The 25,158-nt window shown below is 46.9% G+C and overlaps 1 protein-coding gene across 2 annotated transcripts in view; it reads right to left on the minus strand.

Moving 5' to 3' along the window:
* Positions 1-25,158, minus strand: part of POLR3A (RNA polymerase III subunit A) — a 229,662-nt gene that overhangs the window by 7,590 nt on the left and 196,914 nt on the right. For both annotated transcript variants that reach the window (XM_063958705.1, XM_063958706.1), the window contains 3 exons: positions 13,327-13,491; positions 12,937-13,068; positions 12,700-12,832 (listed from right to left, as the gene is read on the minus strand). In XM_063958705.1, the coding sequence (XP_063814775.1) occupies positions 12,700-12,832; positions 12,937-13,068; positions 13,327-13,491 (430 nt within the window). The remainder of the gene's footprint in view (positions 1-12,699; positions 12,833-12,936; positions 13,069-13,326; positions 13,492-25,158) is intronic.

Below are 25,158 nucleotides of genomic sequence, written 5' to 3' on the forward strand. Positions count from 1 at the left end.
TATAGACTGCAATAGAGCCAATCTTCTTGGAAAATAAATTGACAAAGCAGATACCTGCACCTTTAGTGTAGATAAACGCAGTCCTCCATCTAACCCCGTTTGTAGAAATAACAAAAGACGGGATAACTTGAAAGATGTCGGAAACTTCCGAGTTTCACACCAACCTATATAGGCACGCCAAATTCTGTAATAATGAGCTCCCGTAACTGGCTTCCTAGCTCGTAACATGGTTGGTATAACCGATTCTGGAATGCCCTCTCTTCTTAAGAGGGTGGTCTCAACAGCCACCCCGTCAAACGCAGCCGCGCTAAATCAGGGTAAAGGAACGGACCCTGTTGTAACAAGTCCGGACGTAGTGGGAGCGGCCAAGGATCGTCTGCGAGTAGTCCGTGGAGATCCGAGAACCAAGCTCTCCGAGGCCAATGAGGTGCCACTAGTATGACTGTGACAGACTCTTTTGATCCGTTTTAGCACCAGAGGGAGCAGCGGAAATGGTGGAAACAGATACACTAGGCTGTACGGCCAAGCGATTGTGAGAGCATCCACCGACACTGCCTTTTGATCTGTCGTTCTGGACACATACTGGAGCGTTTGGTGATTGTGGCGAGACGCCATCAGGTCCACTTGAGGGCAACCCCACCGCTGAACCAACATGTGAAACACTTCTGGATTTAATGCCCATTCTCCTGGATGAAAATCCCGACGGCTGAGATAATTTGCCTCCCAGTTGTCCACTCCCGGAATGAACACTGCCGACAATATCACCTGGTGGTATTCTGCCCAATTGAGGATTCGAGCTACTTCCCGCATTGCCATGCGGCTTCTCATTTCTCATTGCTTGTTGATGTATGCGACTGCCGTCGCGTTGTCTGACTGCACCTGGACAGTCTGAGACCGAAGCAATTGTACTGCTTGTCGTAGCGCATTGTAAATTACGCGGAGTTCCAGGACATTTATAGACAGCAATCGTTTGTGATCCGCCCAGAGACCCTGGAGCTGACAATTTTGAACTACAGCTCCCCAATCTCTGAGACTCGAGTCTGTCGTTAGAATTATCCAATTCCAGCCGCCGCCTGCGGTTAAATTGTGTACCTTGAGCCACCAGAGTAGAGACACCCTTGCCCTTGGCGACAACCTCACCCTGTGGTGAATCTGCAGATGCGAGGCCGACCACTGTGCGAGCACATCCAGTTGAAATGGACGTGAGTGAAATCTTCCGAACTGAAGCGCTTCGAAAGCCGCCACCATTGTTCCTAAGAGGCGAATACACAAAATGTACCGAGACTGTGCGTGGCTTGAGCACTAATTGTACCAGATGGCGAATAATCTGTACTTTCTGTTGTGGTAGGTAAATTCTTTGATTTACCGTATCGAGAATCATACCTAGGAATTTAAGTCGTTGAGACGGAATTAGATGTGATTTCTTGAAGTAGACAATCCAACCGTGGTGAACCAGTACATTGTACGTCAGCAGCGCATGTTGGAGGAGCATCTGTTGAGACGGAGCTTTTATGAGCAGATCGTCTAAGTACGGAACAATTGTCACTCCCAGGGATCTGAGATGAGCTATCATCACAGACATCACTTTGGTGAATACCCGAGGCGCTGACGAGAGGCCAAACGGTAGAGCCTGAAACTGGTAATGGTTGTGGCGTATTGCTAAACGCAAGAACCTCTGATGAGGTGACCAAATCGGAATGTGTAAGTACGCATCCTTCAGATCTAGCGCAATCATGTATTCTTGTGGCTCTAAATCTGCAATTACTGACCGCAGAGATTCCATCTTTAATCTGTAGTAAGTGACTTACTGATTGAGACCCTTTAAGTTCAATATTGGCCTGACGGAGCCATCCGGCTTCGGTACCACAAACAGACTGGAATAATAACCCTGGCCTTGTTGTTGTGCAAGGCCTGGAATTAAAACTGCTGAATCCAGCAGAGACTGAATGGCAATTTGCCGAACCGCCTTCTTGTCGTCCGACAGAGGCAGTCCTGTCTTGAAAAAGCGCAGTGGCGGGAGACAGCTTTCTTTTAACACTAAATTGCGGATCCATCCATCAGTGGATGTCTGGAACCCCTGCAAATGTAACGTCTGAAGGCGTGCTCCCACAATTGGATTTGAACGCCGGGCCAGAGTATTTCCGTCTCGGTACCGGAGGAGGCAATGGCAGGAAACTAGACTCTCTCCCCTCCAAAACCCCCCCCCCCCCGTGGCCTGAGAAATTCATTTGTCCAATTTAGGACCAAACAACTTCTGGCCACCATATTCTTTGGACCTCGGACTCCGCTTGGCAAGAACGCAGCCAGAGTGCTTGTCGTGCTGTAACTAGCGACGATGAAAAGCGAGAAGTGAGCTGACAGCCGGCAGCAGAAGCTGTACAGATACTCAGCAGCTTCTCAGATTTGATTAGCGATAAGTATAACGTGTTCTGTTATCCATACAATTAGCGCCTTAGTAACCCAAATGCCCTTCTATCTTACGGCTGAAGGGTCTTTATAAGGTTTGACACAGTCCTAATGGCGGATTCTCCAATGTAGATGTCACTGACTGTGGAAACGGGTAACTAGACTTAAATCTGTGAGGTATAGAACCGGTTATTTGATTGTTTCGTGTTTCTACTAACATCTTAGTAAGATATTCCTAAATAAGAACCCCATTGGAGATATCTGTCGTTTAGTAAATACGACTTTATTATATGTCAGAGGCTCCTTAGTCTCTGTAAACTTCAGAGACTGACGCACTGGCCTGATGAGATTAGCAATGTCTGGGCTGTCAAAAGCTGCACTGACTGCTGGTCTAATTTGCCCTCCTCACCCTTATTTAGCGCCGCGAGGTCTGGCATAGAATTGTCAGACTGCAACATAGCAGAAACGGGTAAATTATAAGACAAATTAAATGTATCCCTTGTACCCAAAGTGAACTTGGACCTTTGCAAAGGCTGAGACTCCTCCGTTAGTTCTGGCGGTCTCACCCGAGACTCCGATCTTGCCGCTCGTGTCGAGCGGCGGCCAATTCTGATTTCAACCCAGCCATTACATATGCTTAACATAGGATCCGGGAAGAAACCGGCTTCCGGAGTGGAAACCTACAAAACATACTGTACATGTGTAGATTCATGTACAGACATTGCAGTAAAACTGCTTTTTAGTCTTTGCTGGTGCTTTACTCATTATGCAGACAGACAACACAATAGACAAAGACAGACACTTGCACGGCCGAAGTGCAGTTCACATGGCCAGCCTATATGAAACCTGAACCAAAATTCCCACTAACACCCCTGCGCCTCCGGTGGAGTAGAGATGTAGGACAGGAACGTTCTGGAATCACAAACTGGAAGAAACAAGAAGCATGGTTAAAATGGCCTCCATGCCATGCTTACAGTTATAATCACAGGTCAGGTTACAATACATGCCTTTATAACCTGTACCTGACTGCAGTGTAATATAGGCTTAATAGTCTATTAATATAATATCTATGCATATGAAATCTGGCAGCCTGTCATGCAGCCTATTCTTCCCATATAAGTTTTTTTCTCCCTTGCAGCAGCGCTGCCTGTGAGCAGACTTGTCCGCCCCCCCCCTCCCCCTGTGCTCCGTGTAGCGCTGTGTCTCAGCGGGGAGTGATTGCCGGGAAGCTGACCTTGGTGTCATTGCAGGGAGGCGGGGGACGCTTATGAAGAGAGCGGCCGTGTGAACGGAGTTCGGCTAGCTGGAGCGGCGCGTAGCGGCTTCCGGCGGCGCTAGTGTGAGCGCTGAGCTGCGATGGTTCTCCCCCTCTTAGCGCTGGTACTTTGATGTACGTCGGACGGAGCGGCTGGGGCGGGCGGGCTGTATTAGCGGCGGGTGCGGGCGGCGGTGACACGGACCCCCCCCCCCCGAGCATACCTTGTCTCCTTGTAGGGAGGGCTGCGACGGGGCTTCTTTCTGTAAGCTCCGTCCAGCTCTTGCAGCAGGCAGTGAGCTGCGTGTGGCTGTGAGGGTGCTCTTTGTGAGGACCGACACGCCATGCGCTGCCTCTGTGCAGCGGCACTATCCCGGACCCATGTTTTTAGTAGAAACTGGGAAGGGATGTGTTTAAGTTGTAATAAAACAGTAAAAATGAAAAATTAAAATAAAAATAAAAAAATATTCAAAGAAAAGTGTGGGTCCCCACACAAGCCTGGTTAGTGCAGTGAGCACAGAAAAAACACTGAGGTACTCTGGGATATGGAGGGGTGGAGAGTTCTAAATTTAAATAGTCAGTGCCCTGTTTCCTGCGGAAGCCGTCCATATCCCAAGAGTACTCCAGTGACCCCTAGTGGATGAAAAAGAAATGGTATCCCTGTCTAGGGTATCAAAGCCACCTGACAAGGTATCTGTCCATGCTGCAACTGCGCTACATACCCATGCCGATGCTATTGCCGGTCTGAGCAAAACACCTGTATGCGCATAAATAGACTTTAAAGTAGTCTCCTGTCTGCGATCAGCAGGATCCTTGAGGGCTGCCGTGTCCGGAGACGGGTAGCGCCACCTTCTTGGACATGCGCGTCAAAGCCTTGTCCACCCTGGGAGAGGATTCCCAACGCACCCTGTCCTGAGCAGGGAAAGGATACGCCATAAGAACCCTTTTGGGAATCTGCAGTTTTTTATCTGGAGATTCCCAAGCTTTTTCAAACAACTCGTTAAGCTCATGAGAAGGGGGAAAGGTTACCTCAGGTTTCTTTTCCTTATACATGCGCACCCTCGTGTCCGGGACAGAGGGGTCATCTGTGATATGCAAAACCTCTTTCATTGCAATAATCATACACTGAATACCTTTAGCCACCCTTGGGTGCAATCTTGCATCATCGTAGTCGACACTGGAATCAGAATCCGTGTCGGTATCAGTGTCAGCTATTTGGGATAGGGGACGTTTTTGAGACCCAGACGGGCCCCGTGACCTAGACAAATCCGTGGATTGACTCCCAGCTTTTTCCCTGGACTCTGCCAGGTCCAGTCTCTTATGTAATGAGGTCACACTTGCATTTAACATATGCCACATGTCCATCCATTCATGAGTCGGCGTTGCCGGACGGACACACACCACTCATTCGCTCCACCTCCTTCTTGGACGAGCCTTCCGCCTCAGACATGCCGACACACACGTACCGACACCCCCACACACACAGGGATATATCTATAAGGGGACAATTCCCCAACAAGGCCCTTTGGAGAGACAGAGAGAGAGTATGCCAGCACACACCCAGCGCCTAGTAAATACAGGAAAATCACCCAGATAGCGCTGTTTATTCACAAACAATGTGTAAAACACTCACTGCACCTAGAAAATGCCCCCCCCCCCCTCTTTTTCAGCCCTCTGTCACCGAGTTCAGCAGGGGAGAGTCCGGGGAGCCAGCTTCTCTGCAGCGTTCTGTGGAGAAAATGGCGCTGTTAGTGCTGGGGGGTCAAGCTCCGCCCCCTCCAGCGGCGGGCTTCGGTCCCGCTTCAATATGTAAAAAATGGCGGGGGATCTTTACATTTACTGACTCCACAGCCTAATGTACCCAGAAAAGCCATACCCGAGGTTTATTGCTGCCCAGGGTGCCCCCCTTGCGCCCTGCACCCATCAGTGCCTGTTCCGTGTGTGTCTTGTGTGGGAGCAATGGCGCGCAGCGTTACCGCTGCGCGCTTACCTCAGTGAAGATCTGAATTCTTCTGCCGCCTTGAAGTCTTCTTTTCTTGTTATACTCACCCGGCTTCTATCTTCTGGCTCTGCGAGGAGGACGGCGGCGCGGCTCTGGGACGAACTGCGGGGTGAGACCAGCGTTCCGACTCCCTCTGGAGCTAATGGTGTCCAGTAGCCTAAGAAGCAGAGCCTATAATCTAAGTAGATAAAGTGAAGAGAGACTGCGCTCACTGGGATAGAGGGTTAGTGCTGCTAGGCCTAGAGGTGTCCTACCTCTGTATTAGTGTTAAACAATGAGCGGCAAAGTGAGCGGCAAAGCAGGAAGTCACAGACGGGACCCGCAGGAGGAAGAAAGCGGCGGCCGCTGTCCGACCACAGGGACCGAGACGAGACGGCCTGGACATCAAAGGACACCGGAGGACTCGGGAACGGAAGCTGAGCCGGCACAGGCGCGCGGAACGCACCCCCGGCGGTAAGTGCATGAACTAAGCCCGTACCCCCGGTTCCTCAATTGGTGCACACATGGAGGTTTGACAGGCGGGACGCCGCAAACTGTCACACACCTCATAACAACTGACGCATACTTAGTCTCAGAGTCACATAGGTTTCACTACACCTATGGTAAAGGTGCACCCTTGGGCACACCTGACATTCACCCCGCAAGGGACCTCTGGACATTAGGACTCTTTGGGGACCTAATACTGACACAAGGACATTGTGCCAGACTTTACAGAGAACGCACATACTCTCACCTTTATTAATTTTAGAATCTTTTGAGCAGAAGTGTACCATTCAGGAGGCTACACTGAAAAGGGTGGTCTGCATGATAGACCTGACAGTGTTAACATACCACCAGAATAAAGACTAGTTAACATTGCCACACATGGTCTTTTTTGATCACAGTTAGACATTTAGATTGCTATTCCACTTTCTTTCCAATTCCATTTCATTCTTCTCTTCCACCTTTTCCCATCCTTACCCTTTCTCATACATCCCCCTCCCTCCTAAGAGTGCGCTGACCTTACCATTGTTTATCATCTAAGTAGGTCTGCTTCTCTCTCCTCAGTCCCACGATGCAGGGAGCCTGTTGCCAGCAGTGCTCCCTGAAAATAAAAAACCTAACAAAATTCTTTATTTAGAGAAACTCTGGAGAGCTCCTCTGTAATGCACCCCCTCTCCTCTGGGCACAAAATCTAACCGAGGTCTGGAGGAGGGGCATAGAGGGAGGAGCCAGTGCACACCCATACTAAAAGTTCTTTATAGTGCCCATGTCTCCTGCGGAGCCCGTCTATACCCCACAGTCCTTACGGAGTCCCCAGCATCCTCTAGGACGTAAGAGAAATTCTACTTTTTCAAGTCGAATTTAGATGGGACTCAGAGGAGAGGGGGGGGGGGGGGGGGGAGCCGCGGGGGGACAGCCGGCGGCAGCCAGAGGAGATCAGCGCTATGGAGTAGCGCTGCAGCAGGATGTCACTCACCCGCCCGACCTCACAGTAACTTCCACCCGGGTGGAAGCTGCTGTGAGGTTGGGCGGGTGAGTGACATCCAGCTGCAGCGCTACTGTAGCGCTGATCTCCCTGTATGCCCGCCGGCTGTCCCCCCGTCTCCCTGCGGCTCCCCTCCCCCTCGCCTCCTCTGGGTCCATTTCATTCCGACATCATTTTGATGTCGGACTGAGATGATCGAAAACGGGGCCAAAACCTGTCGGATTTGGCCCCGTTTTCGACATTAACACGTGGATCTGCAGTTATTCCGCCGAGCCACGTGCTTTTCGACAAGTCGAATTTATCGATTTGTCGAAAATTTTTGCAATATATTGAATATGGCGAATCAGGATTCGACCAAAAAAGTAGAAAACTGCCATCTTTTTGACAGACGGCAGTTTTCGACTTCAATTGAATATACCCCCTAGTCTGCTTTTTTTTTTTTTTACCATATTTTTATCTTAAACCTTATTTGATCCTTATTTCTTTGTAAGGATATCCTTATGGCTATCAGACTCTATCCCGTGCATGTTTAAATTGCTCTATTATAGGAGGCTATTCCACTTGTCCACTACCCTTGCTTTCAGTGAAGTAATTTTTCCTCAAATTTCCCAGGAACTTACCTCCCTCCAGTCTCAGTGCATTTCCTCGTACCCTATTGCTTCTCTTAATTTGAAGAATGTTTCCCTCCTGGACTTTGTTAAAACCCTTGATACAGTATATTTGAAAGTTTCTATCATGTCCCCCATTTCCCTTCTCTGCGCCAAACTATACATATTGAGAAAGTATAGTGATATAGGCCATGCACCATTTTAGTTGCCCTAAATAGAATAGAACCTACAGCGAGCGCAGCGAGCCACCGAGTCTGCAAGGGGACTCTTTGCGACGGGCGGGATAACGTTGTTGGTATTTTATTATTTATTTATTACCAGTTATTTACATAGCGCACACATATTCCGCAGCGATTTACACAGAATATTTGCCCATTCACATCGGTCCCTGCCCTAGTGGAGCTTACAATCTATATTCCCTACCACATGTACACACGCACAGATTCATACTAGGGTTCATTTTTGTTGGAATCCAATTAACCTACCAGTATATTTTTGGAGTGTGGGAGGAAACCGGAGTACCCGAAGGAAACCCGCGCAAGTACGGAGAAAATATACAAACTCCGCACAGGTAGAGCCATAGTGGGAATTGAACCCATGACCTCAGTGCTGTGAGGCAGAAATGCTAACCATTACACCATCCGTACTGCCGGTACACTGACAGCTGGCATCCCGACTGTCTGTATATCATACTGATGCCGGTTGATCAGCTAAAGTGTAGGCCTGGTGAATGGTCAGTTGAGGCCAGTGGGCCAAGGTCAGTTTGAATACTAGCCAACCATGCTTATCAAAGTCATAAAAGGAAATAACGAATCTGCTTTGCAAATATCCTGTGTCCTACCAACTTAGGTACTGAGGGGCAGATTTATTAAGCTCGGTGAAGTGATAAAGTAGAAGGTGATAAAGGACCAGCAAATCAGATCCTAACTGCCATGGCACAGGCTGGAATACAAAAAATGAAACAATGACTTGCGCCCTAGCTGCAACTTGATATACGTCCAAAAGAACACCACTTCTTTCTACATACAACAATACACTGGTGGACGATCTCCAAGCGCTGCTAAGTAAATCTGGAATCCTTGTGTTTTAAGAACCCTCAAAAAAAGCAGAGTACAACAGTACATCTAATCACCAACGCGTTTCGGATATCAATCCTTCCTCAGGGATTAGATGAGAAGACCCCAGGCTTGAGCCAACCACTTATTTGGACACCTACTCGATTGGCTTTAACATCTTTACCAGTAGTGGGTTGTACCCTACCCCCCATTCCATCTTAGGGGTGTAAGTGGAAGCGGTCCTGCCTGTCCATAAATTGGGTGCTTCTATTTTTGTATGGAATTTTAATCTCTTTTATGTGGATTATGGTGATTAAAGAGAAACCATTGTTTTTTTATATAAATGGACTGATGGAGTTTTTTTAAAAAAAGGAGTTGTTGCGAAGCTGTATACACGCACACAAGATTGATAGAGGATTCTAGAGAAGGGGGATCCATTAAAGATACCTTTGGATGCACATAGGGCTTATCATTCAGGTAAGCTTGGTTCTAATGACCTGTATGCTATAGATGATGATGTCACAGTGCCTTGAATTGAAGAGAGGGTGAAAGAAACCTTTATGGGAACATAGGGTACTTAACAAAGGTCAGTCGTTGGTGAAACTACAAGTGAACGGCCAAATACAGAGACCCCCTTACAAATACTGTTGTACTCTGCTTTTTTTGAGGGTTCTTAAAACACAAGGATTCCAGATTTACTTAGCAGCGCTTGGAGATCGTCCACCAGTGTATTATGGCACAGGCTGGGTTTGAAAAATGACAGTTAGGAGCTGACTGGCTGGTTCTTCATCACCTTCCAATTTATCACTTCACCGAGCTTAATAAATCTGCCCCTGAGTACCTGAGCATCCAGGGAGGTCTATTCCGCAGAAGCCTCCAGTACCAGAATAGAAGGAACAAGGATTTCCCTATTGATATGAAATCTGGAACCTACCTTTGGAAAGTATCCCAGATGTGTATGAAGAACAGGCTAATGGGATGCCATCATGCTTATGTCTGGACACCAAAAGCAGAGGACTAGAATATGAAAAACTTTGGGGTGAAGCGACAATTCGCCTGAATAAACATCCTGACAGCTGAAAAAGTCGGTCTCCCAATTCTGGACTGCTGGAATCTAAACAGCTGAGAGGGCTGGAAGAAAACGTTCCGCACACCAAAGAATGCAGCGTTATCTCTTTCATGGCACCTCAACTGCGGGTGCCCTCTTGATTATTAATGTAGACAACCATGGTTGCGTTGTCTGAGTGAACCTTTACTGGTCTCTACAGAAGTAAGCGTTTCTCGAGGCAGAGTGCTCTGTAGACCGCACAAAGTTCCTGAGCTGACCAACGCCCCTAAAAGGGTTGTGGACAAGTAACTGCACCCCACCACCCAGAGGCTCACGGCCATGGTGAGCAGAACCCACTCAAGGATCAAGGAGGGATGACCCTTGTCCAAGTGAGAGGACTGGAGCCACCACAGCAAGGAGTTACGTACCCTCTGGGATAGAATGATTGTCTGAGACCTGACTTGGTGGGAGTGGTTTCATCTTGACAGGTGCTCCAACTGCTGGGCCCTGTAATGAAAGTGGGCAGATTTCACCATGTCAAAAGGTGGACACTAGCTAGTCCATAACCTACATACATAAGCAGATCGACACACATCACCGTCGAAGACATGAACAAGTCTCGGGGTAAAAGGTTGGGCATTGGAAACCAGCAAGGCTCCAGATGGATTTGTGCCAGTTGATCAGCCAGCCATGCGTCTGTAGCAACTCCATGGTGAACAGTAGATGTTCTTGAAGGGTGTCCGGAAACTGAGCTATAAGGAGAAGGTCATCCAGATATGGCATAATGTGGATCCTTTTGCATTGGCCACCATCACGGCAATGAATTTTGTGAGCACACGAGGAGCTGTACAAATACCAAACAGCAATGGTCGAAACTTGAAGTGGATACAATGGCTCTTACCTGGTTGTCGTTCAGGCCTACAGTAGGCGGAAAGCAAAAGGTGGCCTCTCAAGCTTGGGAGTATCAGGTTGGGGCCCGCCCCATCATGCCACAGGCTTGTGGGTCTGACAGTGGCCGGAGCAGGCCTGTCTACCTTTGGACTTTGAACCCTTAGAGGAGGGATCTAGAGGACGGGTGACCTAGAGTCTTGCCTTGTGGGTGAAAGGAACAAAAAAAGAAAACCTTTGTCTTAGAAGCTGCAGCACGAAGTAAAGCAGTTTAAGTGGCTGCTACCATAGCAAGATTTGATCAAGTTCAGGCATGAATAGGACCACCCCAGTGCCAGGTGCACAGCCAGAGAGCTCTCTTGAAAGTTATGGCCAAGGAAGAAAGAAAGCTAGTGTCTATAGCAGCTTCCCCCAGATAAACACCAGCCTCACAAATATTATCCACCAAGGATAGCATCTCAGGCCTATGCGCACCAGAGCGGAGGTTATCTTCCAGGGAATCCGCCCAGTGACCCATGGCTTTAGCCACCCAGACAGAGAGGAGGGCCGGACACAGGCTGCACCTGTGTTTGCAAAACTTCACCTTTCTATTTGTAGGGACTTTAAGAGGCCACATTCAGAATAGGTTGGGTGGTAGATTTAACCAGCCATGCAATGTGCACATCCACAGATTTAGGGGACTCTCACTTTGTCCATTCTGCTAAGGAAGAGTATAAAATATCAAGATGCATTAGGAAATTAGAAAAAGGCTGTAGGGATGTGACCAAACCTCAGCCAGGAGATCCTCTAAATGAGCAAAGGATGGAAAGACAGCAGCATCCTTCCTTTTTCTTTTCAAGAGAGGAAATTCCGGAGTTGGAGTAATGTCTGAATCCTTAATCAGCAATGCTGTCTGCACTGCCTTGATCAATGCATCGATGTCCACCTGGACCAGCGTTTGTCCTGCAGAGAAGATGACAGAGTTTGGGACAACGAGTCCTCTGGACACTAAAAGATGTCCAACTCAGAGTCATAACCAGAGTGAAGCGGTGTGGCCCTATACCACCTGCTGGTCTTCGTTTAGTCGCGGGATCTGTTGAAGAGAGCTAGAAATATGTACAAGGCCTTGAACAGACTGAGACAAACCCTGAACTCAAGCAGGTTCCACAGGAGCTGGCTGTGATTTCACCGGAGTGGTTTGAGCAGGAGGAGGGAGGCAGTGAGGCTGTCAACTGATTAGCTAATTCTAACATAGCCAGTGAAGGTGGATGCCAATGCTTTGCCCCCGCTAAGCATTGATCACATAGGCCATTGTGATCCTGTGCTGAGCTACTGTAAGACATTTTTTTCCTCACAAGTTTTATGGCCTTGCATGGAAACTGGACCCTTAGCTATCCAAACCTTACACACCCCTGTGCAGCCCTGCAAGGGCAAAGATAACTGATCCAAGGCCTTACTCTTTTTTTTTTTTCATAGGGATAACAGGAACACAACATAGGTCTGTGGACAGTAACAAAGTGAACAAAATGCTTTCTCTATATCCCAATGGTACCCATTGCCATCCATATTTGTCAAGATCCTGTATGAGAATAGGTATGTCACTAAGCAAATAACCTTGAGATGTAAAGTTTTTCTTTAGAAGAAATTTATCATGGCCATGAAAGAAACGGAAAGAAAGAAAAGAAAAAAAAAAAGAAAAAAAAAAAAGACTGACAGATTTAACTGCCCATGTCCGATCAACGTGATTAATAAAATACCCATCAGTGCTCCTGCTTTAATATGCAGTCACACACATTTTTACAATGTGGTAAAACACAAACAAGGAGCGCAGAGCTATAAACTCTTATTTGCACAGTTTAAAGGCCACGTTTTTCAAGCAGTCTTAGATCAAATATGGCAAGCTACTAAACAAACATGTTTTGTGTATGGGCAATAAACAGTGCTCACATTTATATTATAATTAGTCCTTTTATAGCATTACTCTACTAACCACAGACTGAATCTTTTTGGCCAAAATAAGCTGCATCAAAGAGGTGGTCCGCAGTCTTCTCAAAGGAAGCCAACATCAGGACACTTTCCTTCATTTTTGCCAGGCCGAAGCGTGTGATGCCAAGCACCTCTCCCTGTGATGAAAGCCAAGGTTTTAACAGAATCATTCACTATATACCTACAAATGAACAATAAAGCATGATTATACAAGGTAGGAGACTGCTGGATTAGACCTCACCTTATAAGACATGAGATCCCCCAGTAGCATTACATGGCGCCGATCGATACTCATGCCGTGATTCACCATTGTGTACTGGATCTCATTTATAATGGTGGAGCGTGCTGCTTCAATACCAAGAGTCTTTTCAACCTGATAAAATAGATGTATATATAGTTTAACCGGCTATCTATGGCTATCCAAATGATTGATCTCACACACTGCAGCATATTTCAACATGAACAAGCTGAATCAGGAGCTGTTGACAACATCTACTTGACCACAGCAGTACTGAATTTAGTAATAAATGCTAAATCTAATTAAGTACAGCTTTCACAAATGTATTGAGTAATAAATGTGTGCAGTCATATATAAGTATGTTCTATTCTGACCATTGAACAGGACCCTTACCTCGTAGGTGTTATTGGAAGTGGTATGAGAGCCTTTAACGCCATGGGTGGCCATGACAGCACGCAGGTTGTCCCCTTCCACCAACAGTTTGTACTTCTCCTTACCACTCTGTTCATCAATGTGTATCACGGCACGTGTTACCTCTGGGATGCCCTGTACTACCACCTGCGGAGGAAAAAGATGGTGAACACAAAACACGCAGACATACAGTCAGGTCCATAAATATTGGGACATCGACACAATTTTCATATTTGGGGCTCTATACACCACCACAATGGATATGAAATGAAACAAACAAGATGTTCTTTAACTGCAGACTTTCTGCTTTAATTTGAGGGTATTTACATCCAAATCAAGTGAACGGTGTAGAGATTACAACGGTTTCTATGTGTGCCTTCCACTTTTTAAGGGACCAAAAGTAATGGGACAATCGACTCAAAAGCTATTTCATGGACAGGAGTGGGCTATTCCCTCATTATTTCATCATTAATTAAGCAGGTAAAAGGTCTGGAGTAGATTCCAGGTGTGACATTTGCATTTGGAATCTGTTGCTGTCGACTCTCAATATGAGATCCAAAGAGCCGCCACTATCAGTGAAGCAAGCCATCAGGCTGAAAAATCAAAACAAACCCATCAGAGAGATAGCAAAAACATTAGGTGTGGCCAAATCAACTGTTTGGAACATTCTTAAAAAAAATAAAGAACGCACCGGAGAGCTCAGCAACACCAAAAGACCCGGAAGACCATGGAAAACAACTGTGGTGGATGACAGAATAATTATTTCCCTGGTGAAGAAAAACCCCTTCACAACAGTTGCCCAGATCAAGAACACTGTCCAGGAGGTAGGTGTATATGTGTCAAAGTCAACAATCAAGAGAAGACTTCACAAGAGTGAATATAGAGGGTTCACCGCAAGATGTAAACCATTGGTGAGCCACAAAAACAGGAAGTCCAGATTAGAGTTTGCAAACATCTAAAAAAGCCTTTACAGTTCTGGAACAACATCCTATGGACAGATGAGACAAAGATCAACTTGGGAAGAGAAGAGTATGGAGAAGGAAAGGAACTGCTCATGATCCAAAACATACCACCTCATCAGTGAAGCATGGTGATGGTAGTGTCATGGCGTGGGCATGTATGGCTGCCAATGGAACTGGTTCCCTTGTATTTATTGATAATGTGACTGTTTCGGGCAATATTATCTACTCATATTCAGTCAAATGCTTCAGAACTCATTGGACAGAACTTCACAGTGCAGATGGACAATGACCTGAAGCACACTGCGAAAGCAACCAAAGAGTTTAAGGCAAATAAGTGGAAGGTTATGCAATGGCCAAGTCAATCACCTGACCTGACCCGATTGAGGATGCATTTCACTTGATGAAGACAAAACTGAAGGGGAAATGCCACAAGAACAAGCAGGAACTGAAGACATTTGCAGTAGAGGCCTGGCAGAGCATCACCAGGGATGAAACCCAGCGTCTGGTGATGTCTATGCGTTCCAGACTTCAGGCTGTAATTGACTGCAAAGGATTTGCAACAAAGTATTAAAAAATGAAAGTTTGATTTAGGATTGTTTAGTTTGTCCCATTACTTTTGGTCCCCTAAAAAGTGGGAGACACATATAGAAACAGTTGTAATTCCTACACCGTTCACCTGATTTGGATGTAAATACCCTCAAATTAAAGTGGAACATTAAAGCACATCTTGTTTGTTTTATTTCAAATCCGTTGTGGTAGTGTATAGAGCCCAAAATATGAGAATTGTGTCGTTGTGTCGAATATTTATGGACCTGACTGAATAAGCTGATTCTTCAGCCTAAAACAAAACTATTTACTCTAATTACAAAATGATCAAATTATAATATATATATGAAAAAAATATTTTTTTATTAAATTAGAGGATTGGTAGTGAAGTATAGTAATTGCTATTTAATAAATGTATGCAGGCATGTGGTGCAATTATACCTGCTTATCTATCAGTAACTAAGATCAAACTGTAGTGTCTAAGAAAAGGACGAGTAACGTTGAATAGGATTTCAAACATTTCAACATAGCACAATGTAAGATCTTTGGACTTCAGGCACTTGTAGAGCAAGGAGTCACCCATCACATGTCAAAACGTATAACCACTAATGTGGGTAACAAGACTCATCCCCTTGTCAAGTCCGATCGATCAACGCCCACTGAGCAAGTTACATGCAGCTTTGATGGTCAGGTTTAGAGCCATCTTCCACTAGGATTTGCATTTGACAGCCAAGTATTCATTAAGAACAAGGCTGCAAAATTGCAATAATACTGAATTGATTTTAAAGCTGTTCTGCCTCATTGTATATTTAACAGGTCTCCATCGAAGTGCCAGTGCATAGGTGAAAGGGTGTAACAGCAGGTTTAACCCATTTCATGTTTTTCACTTGTGTGCTAAGTTCTTTGTCAAGAAACATGTTGTATGTTCTAATGTACAAGATGTACTCTGCCAATATGGTGTGAGATAATAAGATTTTAAACCTACCGGTAAATCTTTTTCTCGTAGTCCGTAGAGGATGCTGGGGACTCCGTAAGGACCATGGGGATAGACGGGCTCCGCAGGAGACATGGGCACTTTAAGAATGACTTTAGGTATGGGTGTGCACTGGCTCCTCCCTCTATGCCCCTCCTCCAGACCTCAGTTAGAGAAACTGTGCCCAGAGGAGACGGACAGTACGAGGAAAGGATTTTTGTTAATCCAAGGGCAAGGTTCATACCAGCCACACCAATCACACCGTATAACTTGTGATATACTAACCAGTTAACAGTATGAAACCAACATAGCATCAGTCCAAGACCGATGAAACTATAACATAACCCTTATGTAAGCGAAACTATATACAAGTCTTGCAGAAGTAGTCCGTACTTGGGACGGGCGCCCAGCATCCTCTACGGACTACGAGAAAAAGATTTACCGGTAGGTTTAAAATCTTAATTTCTCTTACGTCCTAGAGGATGCTGGGGACTCCGTAAGGACCATGGGGATTATACCAAAGCTCCCAAAACGGGCAGGAGAGTGCGGATGAATCTGCAGCACCGATTGAGCAAACACAAGGTCCTCCTCAGCCAGGGTATCAAACTTATAGAACTTTGCAAAGGTGTTTGAACCCGACCAAGTAGCAGCTCGGCATAGTTGTAGTGCCGAGACCCCTCGGGCAGCCGCCCAAGACGAGCCCACCTTCCTAGTAGAATGGGCCTTAACCGATTTTGGTAATGGCAATCCAGCTGTAGAATGCGCCTGCTGAATCGTGTTACAGATCCAGTAAGCAATAGTCTGCTTTGAAGCAGGGGCGTCAACCTTGTTGGCTGTATATAGGACAAACAGTGCTTCTGTTTTTCTGACACTAGCCGTTCTGGCCACGTAAATTTTCAAAGCCCTGACTACATCAAGGGACTCGAAATCCTCCAAGTCTCGCGTAGCCACAGGCACCACAATAGGTTGGTTCATATGAAAAGATGACACCACCGTAGGCAAGAATTGAGTACGGGTCCGCAATTCCGCTCTATCCATATGGAAAACCAGATAGGGGCTTTTATGAGACAAAGCCGCCAATTCAGACACTCGCCTAGCCGAAGCCAAGGCTAATAACATGACCACCTTCCAAGTGAGATATTTTAACTCCACCGTTTGAAGTGGTTCAAACCAGTGCGACTTAAAGAAACTCAACACCACGTTAAGGTCCCAAGGCACCACCGGAGGTATAAAAGGAGGCTGAATATGCAGCACTCCCTTCACAAAATTCTGTACTTCTGGGAAAGAAGTCAATTCTTTTTGAAAGAAAATGGATAAGGCCGAAATCTGAACCCTAATGGAGCCTAATTTTAGGCCCAATTTTCACTCCAGTCTGTAGGAAGTGAAGGAAACGGCCCAGATGGAATTCTTCCGTAGGAGCATTCCTGGCCTCACACCAAGAAACATATTTTCGCCATATACAGCGATAATGTTTAGCTGTCACGTCCTTCCTAGCCTTTATCAGCGTAGGAATGACCTCATCCGGAATGCCTTTTTCCGCTAGGATCCTGCGTTCAACCGCCATGCCGTCAAACGCAGCTGCGGTAAGTCTTGGAACAGACAGGACCCCTGTTGCAACAGGTCCTGTCGTAGAGGAAGAGGCCACGGATCTTCTGTGAGCATTTCCAGCAGATCCGGATACCAGTTCCTTCGTGGCCAATCTGGACAATGAGAATTGTTCTCACTCCTCTTTTTCTTATTATTCTCAACACCTTGGGTATGAGAGGAAGAGGAGGAAACACATAGACCGACTGGAACACCCACGGTGTCACTAGGGCGTCTACAGCTACCGCCTGAGGGTCTTTTGATCTGGCGTAATACCTCTGTAGCTTTTTGTTGAGGCGGGACGCCATCATGTCTATCTGGGGCAGTCCCCACTGACTTGCAATCTGTACGAAGACTTCCTGATGAAGTCTCCACTCTCCTGGATGCAGGTCGTGTCTGCTGAGGAAGTCTGCTTCCCAGTTGTCCACTCCCGGAATGAACACTGCTGTCAGTGCGCTTACATGATTTTCCGCCCAGCGAATAATCCTGGCGGCTTCTGCCATTGCCACTCTGCTCCTTGTGCCGCCTTGGCGGCTTACATGAGCCACTGTGGTGATGTTGTCTGACTGGATCAGAACTGGTTGGTCGCGAAGTAAGGTCTCCGCTTGACGTAGGGCGTTGTATATGGCCCTCAGTTCCAGGATGTTGATGTGAAGACAAGTCTCTTGATTTGACCAAAGACCTTGGAAGTTTCTTCCCTGTGTGACTGCTCCCCAACCTCGGAGGCTCGCGTCCGTGGTCACCAGGATCCAGTCCTGAAAGCCGAACCTGCGGCCTTCTAGAAGGTGAGCACTCTGCAGCCACCACAGGAGAGATACCCTGGTTCTGGGGGACAGGGTGATCAACTGATGAATTTGTAGATGTGACCCGGACCACTTGTCCAGTAGGTCCCGTTGGAAAGTCCTCGCATGGAACCTGCCGAAGGGAATGGCTTCGTATGATGCCACCATCTTTCCCAGGACTCGAGTGCAGTGATGCACTGACACCTGTTTTGGCTTCAATAGGTTCCTGACCAGAGTCATGAGTTCCTGAGCTTTTTCTATCGGAAGATAAACCCTTTTCTGGTCTGTATCCAGAATCATGCCCAAGAAGGTCAGACGAGTCGTAGGAACCAACTGCGACTTCGGGATATTGAGAATCCAGCCATGTTGCTGTAACACCTTCAGTGAAAGTGAGACGCTGTTCAGCAACTGCTCTCTTGATCTCGCTTTTATGAGGAGATCGTCCAAGTACGGGATAATTGTGACACCCTGCTTGCGCAGGAGCACCATCATTTAAGCCATTACCTTGGTGAAAATTCTCGGAGCTGTTTAGAGACCAAACGGCAACGTCTGAAATTGGTAATGACAATCCTGTACCGCAAATCTCAGGTACGCCTGATGAGGTGGATACATGGGAACATGAAGGTACGCATCCTTTATGTCCAGAGATACCATAAAATGCCCCCCTTCCAGGCTGGCGATGACCGCCCTGAGCGATTCCATCTTGAACTTGAACCTTTTCAAGTATAGGTTCAGGGATCTTAATTTTAAAATGGGTCTCACCTAACCGTCCGGTTTCGGGACTACAAACAGGGTTGAGTAATATCCCCTCCCTTGTTGAAGTAGGGGAACCTTGACCACCACCTGTTGAAGATACAATTTGTGAATTGCATTTACCATTATCTCCCTTTCTGGGGAAGAAGTCAGCAGGGCCGATTTGAAAAACCGGCGAGGAGGCACCTCTTCGAATTCCAGCTTGTAACCCTGAGAAACAATTTCTATTGACCAGAAATCCACCTGTGAGTGAACCCAGATGTGGCTGAAAATTCGAAGACGTGCCCCCACTGGGGCGGACGCCCTTAGCGGAGCCCCAGCGTCATGCGGTGGATTTCGTAGAGGCCTGGGAGGACTTCTGTTCCTGGGAACTAGCTGTGTTGTGCAGCTTCTCTCCTCTGCCCTTACCTCTGGCAAGAAAGGACGCACCTCGTACTTTCTTGTTTCTCTGTGACCGAAAGGACTGCATCTGATAATGTGGTGCTTTCTTAGGTTGTGAGGGAATAAAAGGCAAAAATTTTGATTTACCAGCTGTAGCTGTGGAGACCAGGTCCGAGAGACCTTCCCCAAACAATTCCTCACCCTTGTCAGGTAAAACCTCCATATGCCTCTTTGAGTCGGCATCACCTGTCCATTGCCGGGTCCATAGGACTCGTCTAGCAGAAATCGACATAGCGTTGATTCTATAAACCAGTAGGCCAATGTCTCTTTGAGCATCTCTCATATATAAGACAGCATCGTTAATATGATCACGGGTCAATAAAATGGTACCCTTATCCAGGGTATCCATTTCCGTCGATAAGGTACCTATCCACGCTGCTACCGCGCTACAAACTCCAGCCGACACTATTGCCGGTCTGAGTAAGGTACTAGAATGTGTGTAAATGGACTTTAAGGTAGCCCGCTGTTTGCGATCAGTAGGATCCCTGAGGGTAGCCATATCTTGGGATGGCAGCTTTACTCTTTTGGATAAGCGTGTCCACGTTTTTTCCCCCCCTTGGGGAAGATTCTCACCGTATCCTGTCCTTAGCGGGAAAGGATACACCCTAAGAATCCTTTTGGGAATCTGCAGTCTCTTGTCTGGAGATTCCCAAGCCTTTTCAATAACTCATTCATGAGATGGGGGAAAGGTTACCTCAGGTTTCTTTACCCTATACATGTGTACCCTCGTGTCAGGGACAGGGGGTTTCTCTGTGATATGCAAAACATCTTTTATTACAATAATCATATATTGAATACTATTTGCCAATTCTGGCTGTAACTTTGCATCATCGTAGTCGATACTGGAGTCAGAAACCGTGTCGGCGTCAGTGTCTACTATTCTGGATAGTGGCCGCTTTTGAGACCCCGGAGGTCCCTGTGACATAGGGGAAAGGCAGGGTTTGACGCCTGTACATACCCTAGACTCCTAGATGCAATAAATTCACATAAGCACTAAAACATTCCACATATCCAACCAGTCAGGTGTCGGTGTTGCCGACGGAGACACCACAGTCATTAACTCCACCTCCTCCCTACGAGAGCCTTTTACCTCAGACATGCCGACACACGCGTACCGACACACCACACATTCAGGGAATCCTCTTATCTGAAGACAGTTCCCCCACAAGGCCCTTTGGAGAGACAGAGAGAGAGTATGCCAGCACACACCCAGCGCTATATGACCCAGGAAAAAAAAACACAATATGTGTACCCAGATAGCGCTGTAATCTTTATTTTTGCGCAAAATTATGTGCTCCCCCCCCCCCTTCTTTAAAACCCTCTTTCACTGTGGATAAGCAGGGAGAGTCCGGGGAGCTACCTCTCAGCGCTGTGCTGTGGAGAAAATGGCGCTGGTGAGTACTGAGGAAGAAGCCCCGCCCCCTCAGCGGCGGGCTTCTGTCCCGCTAAAATATATAAAAAACTGTCGGGGGCTCTTTATATATACAGTGCTTAGCTGTATATATCTTCTTTTGCCAGAAATCGAGGTTATATTGCTGCCCAGGGCGGCCCACCTGCACCCTTACAGTGACTGCCGTTTGTGTGTGCTGTGTGGGAGCAATGGAGCACAGCTTAACTGCTGTGCGTTACCTCAGTGAAGATCTGAAGTCTTCTGCCGCCTCTGAAGTCTTCTTTCTTCTCATACTCACCCGGCTTCTATCTTCCGGCTCTGTGAGGAGGACGACGGAGCGGCTCCGGGACGAACTCCAGGGTGAGACCTGTGTTCCGACTCCCTCTGGAGCTAATGGTGTCCAGTAGCCTAAGAAGCAGAGCCTTGAAACTCACAGAAGTAGGTCTGCTTCTCTCTCCTCAGTCCCACGATGCAGGGAGTCTGTTGCCAGAAGTGCTCCCTGAAAATAAAAAACCTAACAAAATACTTTTTCAGGAAACTCAGGAGAGCTCCCTGTAATGCACCCATCTCCTCTGGGCACAGTAGTAAACTGAGGTCTGGAGGAGGGGCATAGAGGGAGGAGCCAGTGCACACCCATACCTAAAGTCTTTCTTAAAGTGCCCATGTCTCCTGCGGAGCCCATCTATCCCCATGGTCCTTACGGAGTCCCCAGCATCCTCTAGGACGTAAGAGAAAATAACAATGCATGGATAATCATGTAATAACTGGTTCTGATTTTAAAAAAATGATAAGATTAAGATATGCAGCTGCATGTTCTTCATATTTTTCTGGGATTTATTTAATGCAATATAACCTGTAAAGGTTCCGATGGACCAATACAGTAACTATGTTTAGAAAAAATAAATAAAAATAATGTCAGTATAGAACCCCTAAACATACCTCCCAACTGTCCCGATTTTCATGGTACAGTCCCCTTTTTTTGAGACTGTCCCATCTGCGGACCGCAGTGTCCCGGGTTGGGGCAGTTGGGAGGCTCCTGTCACTCGCTTCTCTGTCTAGCAGAGCAGTGCTTGTGCACAGCATCTATTCACAGGAGACAGAGGGACTAGGGGCATGCCACCAGTTCACAGGGAGGCATGCCCCCAAGGTGACGGAAAACTGTGGCGTGGCTTGCGGTACTCCCGTGAAGCCACGCTACCCATTTCTATAGACTCCGCCCATTTCTTTTTGGTTGCACCAGGGAGTCTCTCGTTGCCATCTACTGATGTTGGGAAGTATGCCTAAGTTATGTACATGATGTTTTTTTTTAGTTTATCTGTTATGCTGACTTTTTCCTAGTAGTGTAAGGCTATGAAAGCTCAAATGAGAAAAACAAAACAATTGATGGGGAGTAAAATAAAAGTAGCAGGCCTAGCCACGGAATAGTCACAATATAAAGTCATAGCCTTGCACGAAGTACACATGGTGCTCTATATATACTGTAGTAGACCATCAGCACACAGTAACTTCTTTGCTTGGGATAACCAATGTATTTCAGGTATGCACAAGACAGGCAAAGACTTGTGACTGTGTTGCCAATTTTCTTTTTGCACTCCATATACAGCGGCAAATTAATACATTTACTCATATTTACTAGCATTCGGACCACACATTGTGACCCCTTCCTTATGGAGTTCTCATTCTTTAAGCATGGGCAATTTCTGATTATTTGGAATATGTAGTGATACAAAAGGCCAAAAATTGTCAGTTTGGCATTTACATATGGTAAAATAAGTACATTATTATTTAGTATAAAGGTTCGATATGAACCTAAGGGGTATATGCAATTGCGGTCGAATTCCCGAAATTGTCGAATTTCGGGTCATTTTCGACCAAAAAAAAAATTCGCCTATGCAATTCAGTGCTTTCCGACCAAAAAACGGACTTTCAAAATTCGACTTTTTGAAATTCGAATTTTTGCAAATTCGACTTTTCTGCAATGATACAAGTGCTGCAATTCAACCAAAGCATATTCAATTCAAGTTTGGAAATTCGACAGCAGGGCTTTTAGACAGCAAATTCGTCATTTTCAATCTGCCACACTTTGGAGGGTGAAAACAAATAAAAAAATTTTAAACATGTTTTTTTTTTGTGTTTTTTTTTTTGGGAATAGCAGATCTATTTATATTAGAAGGGATTAGGTACTTTTTTTTTTTTTTTTTGGAGGCACAAATATTATTTATATATTTTTTAAAATATTTTTTTTTTTAATTTTATTTTTTATTGCTGGAACGGTAAAATCCTAAAAAAAAATGGCGTGGGGTCCCCCCTCCAAAGCATAACCAGCCTCGGGCTCTTCGAGCTGGTCCTGGTTCTAAAAATGCGGGGGAAAAATTGACAGGGGATCCCCCGTATTTTTAAAACCAGCACCGGGCTCTGCGCCTGGTGCTGGTGCCTAAAATACGGGGGACAAAAAGCGTAGGGGTCCCCCGTATTTTTAACACCAGCATCGGGCTCCACTAGCTGGACAGATAATGCCACAGCCGGGGGTCACTTTTATGCCGTGCCCTGCGGCCGTGGCATTAAATATCCAACTAGTCACCCCTGGCCGGGGTACCCTGGGGGAGTGGGGACCCCTTCAATCAAGGGGTCCCCCCCCCCCAGCCACCCAAGGGCCAGGGGTGAAGCCCGAGGCTGTCCCCCCCCCATCCAATGGGCTGCGGATGGGGGGGCTGATAGCCTTTTGTGATCATGAAAAGAATATTGTTTTTTCCAGCAGTACTACAAGTCCCAGCAAGCCTCCCCCGCAAGCTGGTACTTGGAGAACCACAAGTACCAGCATGCGGGAGAAAAACGGGCCCGCTGGTACCTGTAGTACTACTGGAAAAAAAATACCCAAATAAAAACAGGACACACACACCGTGAAAGTAAAACTTTATTTCATACGTCGACACACACATACTTACCTATGTTCACACGCCGACATCGGTCCTCTTCTCCATGTAGAATCCAGGGGTACCTGAAAATAAAAGTTCAATATACTCACCTCAGCCATGGTCCAGAGATAAATCCACGTACTTGTAGAAAAAAACAAAACGCAAATACCCGACCAAACGGACTGAAAGGGGTCCCATGCTGACACGAGACCCCTATCCCCGAATGCAGAGAGACCTGTCAGTGACAGCTGTCACAGAAAGGTCTCTAAAGCCAATCAGGAAGCGCAACTTCGTTGCGCTCATCTGATTGGCTCTGCGCGTCTGAGCAGACAGCGCATCGCACAGCCCAGTCCATTATATTCAATGGTGGGAACTTAGCGGCTAGCGGTGAGGTCACCCGCCGGTCAGCGGCTGACCGCGGGTTAACCCCACCGCTACCCGCAAAGTTCCCACCATTGAAAGTAATGGAGCGGCTTTGCGATGCGCTGTCACAGCACAGACAGCGCACAGCCAATCAGATGAGCGCCATGGAAGTAGCGCTTCCTGATTGGCTGAAGGGACTTCAGTGACAGGAGTCACGTGATGTCCCGGGATTCGGGAGAAAGGGGTCTGATGTAAAAGCATGGGACCCCTTTCTTAGTCCGGTATGGATCGGTGTTCGTTTTTTTGTTTTGCCAAGTACGTGGATTATCTCTGGACCTGGATGTACCTCTGGACGCTGGAAGGTGAGTATAATTTTTTCACAGGTACCTCGGATCGTCGGAGACCGTGGCAGTCGGCGTGTCAACATAGGTAAGTATGTGTGTGTCGGTAGTGTGTAATAAAGTTTTACTATCAAGGTGTGTGTGTACTGTTTTTATTTGGGTATTTTTTTTCCAGTAGTACTACAGGTACCAGCGGGCCCGTTTTTCTCCCGCATGCTGGTACTTGTGGTTCTCCAAGTACCAGCTTGCGGGGGAGGCTTGCTGGGACTTGTAGTACTACTGGAAAAAACAATATCTTTTTATTATTATACCAAAAGGCTATCAGCCCCCCCATCCGCAGCCCATTGGATGGGGGGGGACAGCCTCGGGCTTCACCGATGGCCCTTGGGTGGCTGGGGGGGGGGGACCCCTTGATTGTAGGGGTCCCCACTCCCCCAGGGTACCCCGGCCAGGGGTGACTAGTTGGATATTTAATGCCACGGCCGCAGGGCACGGCATAAAAGTGACCCCCGGCTGTGGCATTATCTGTCCAGCTAGTGGAGCCCGATGCTGGTGTTAAAAATACGGGGGACCCCTACTCTTTTTGTCCCCCGTAATTTTGGCACCAGCACCAGGCGCAGAGCCCGGTGCTGGTTTTAAAAATACGGGGGATCCCTGCCCAATTTTTCCCCTGCATTTTTAGAACCAGGACCAGCTCGAAGAGCCCGAGGCTGGTTATGCTTTGGAGGGGGGACCCCACGCCATTTTTTTTTACGGTTTTTTCC

Source organism: Pseudophryne corroboree, chromosome 3, assembly GCF_028390025.1.
Source record: "Pseudophryne corroboree isolate aPseCor3 chromosome 3, aPseCor3.hap2, whole genome shotgun sequence".
NCBI lineage: Eukaryota > Metazoa > Chordata > Amphibia > Anura > Myobatrachidae > Pseudophryne > Pseudophryne corroboree.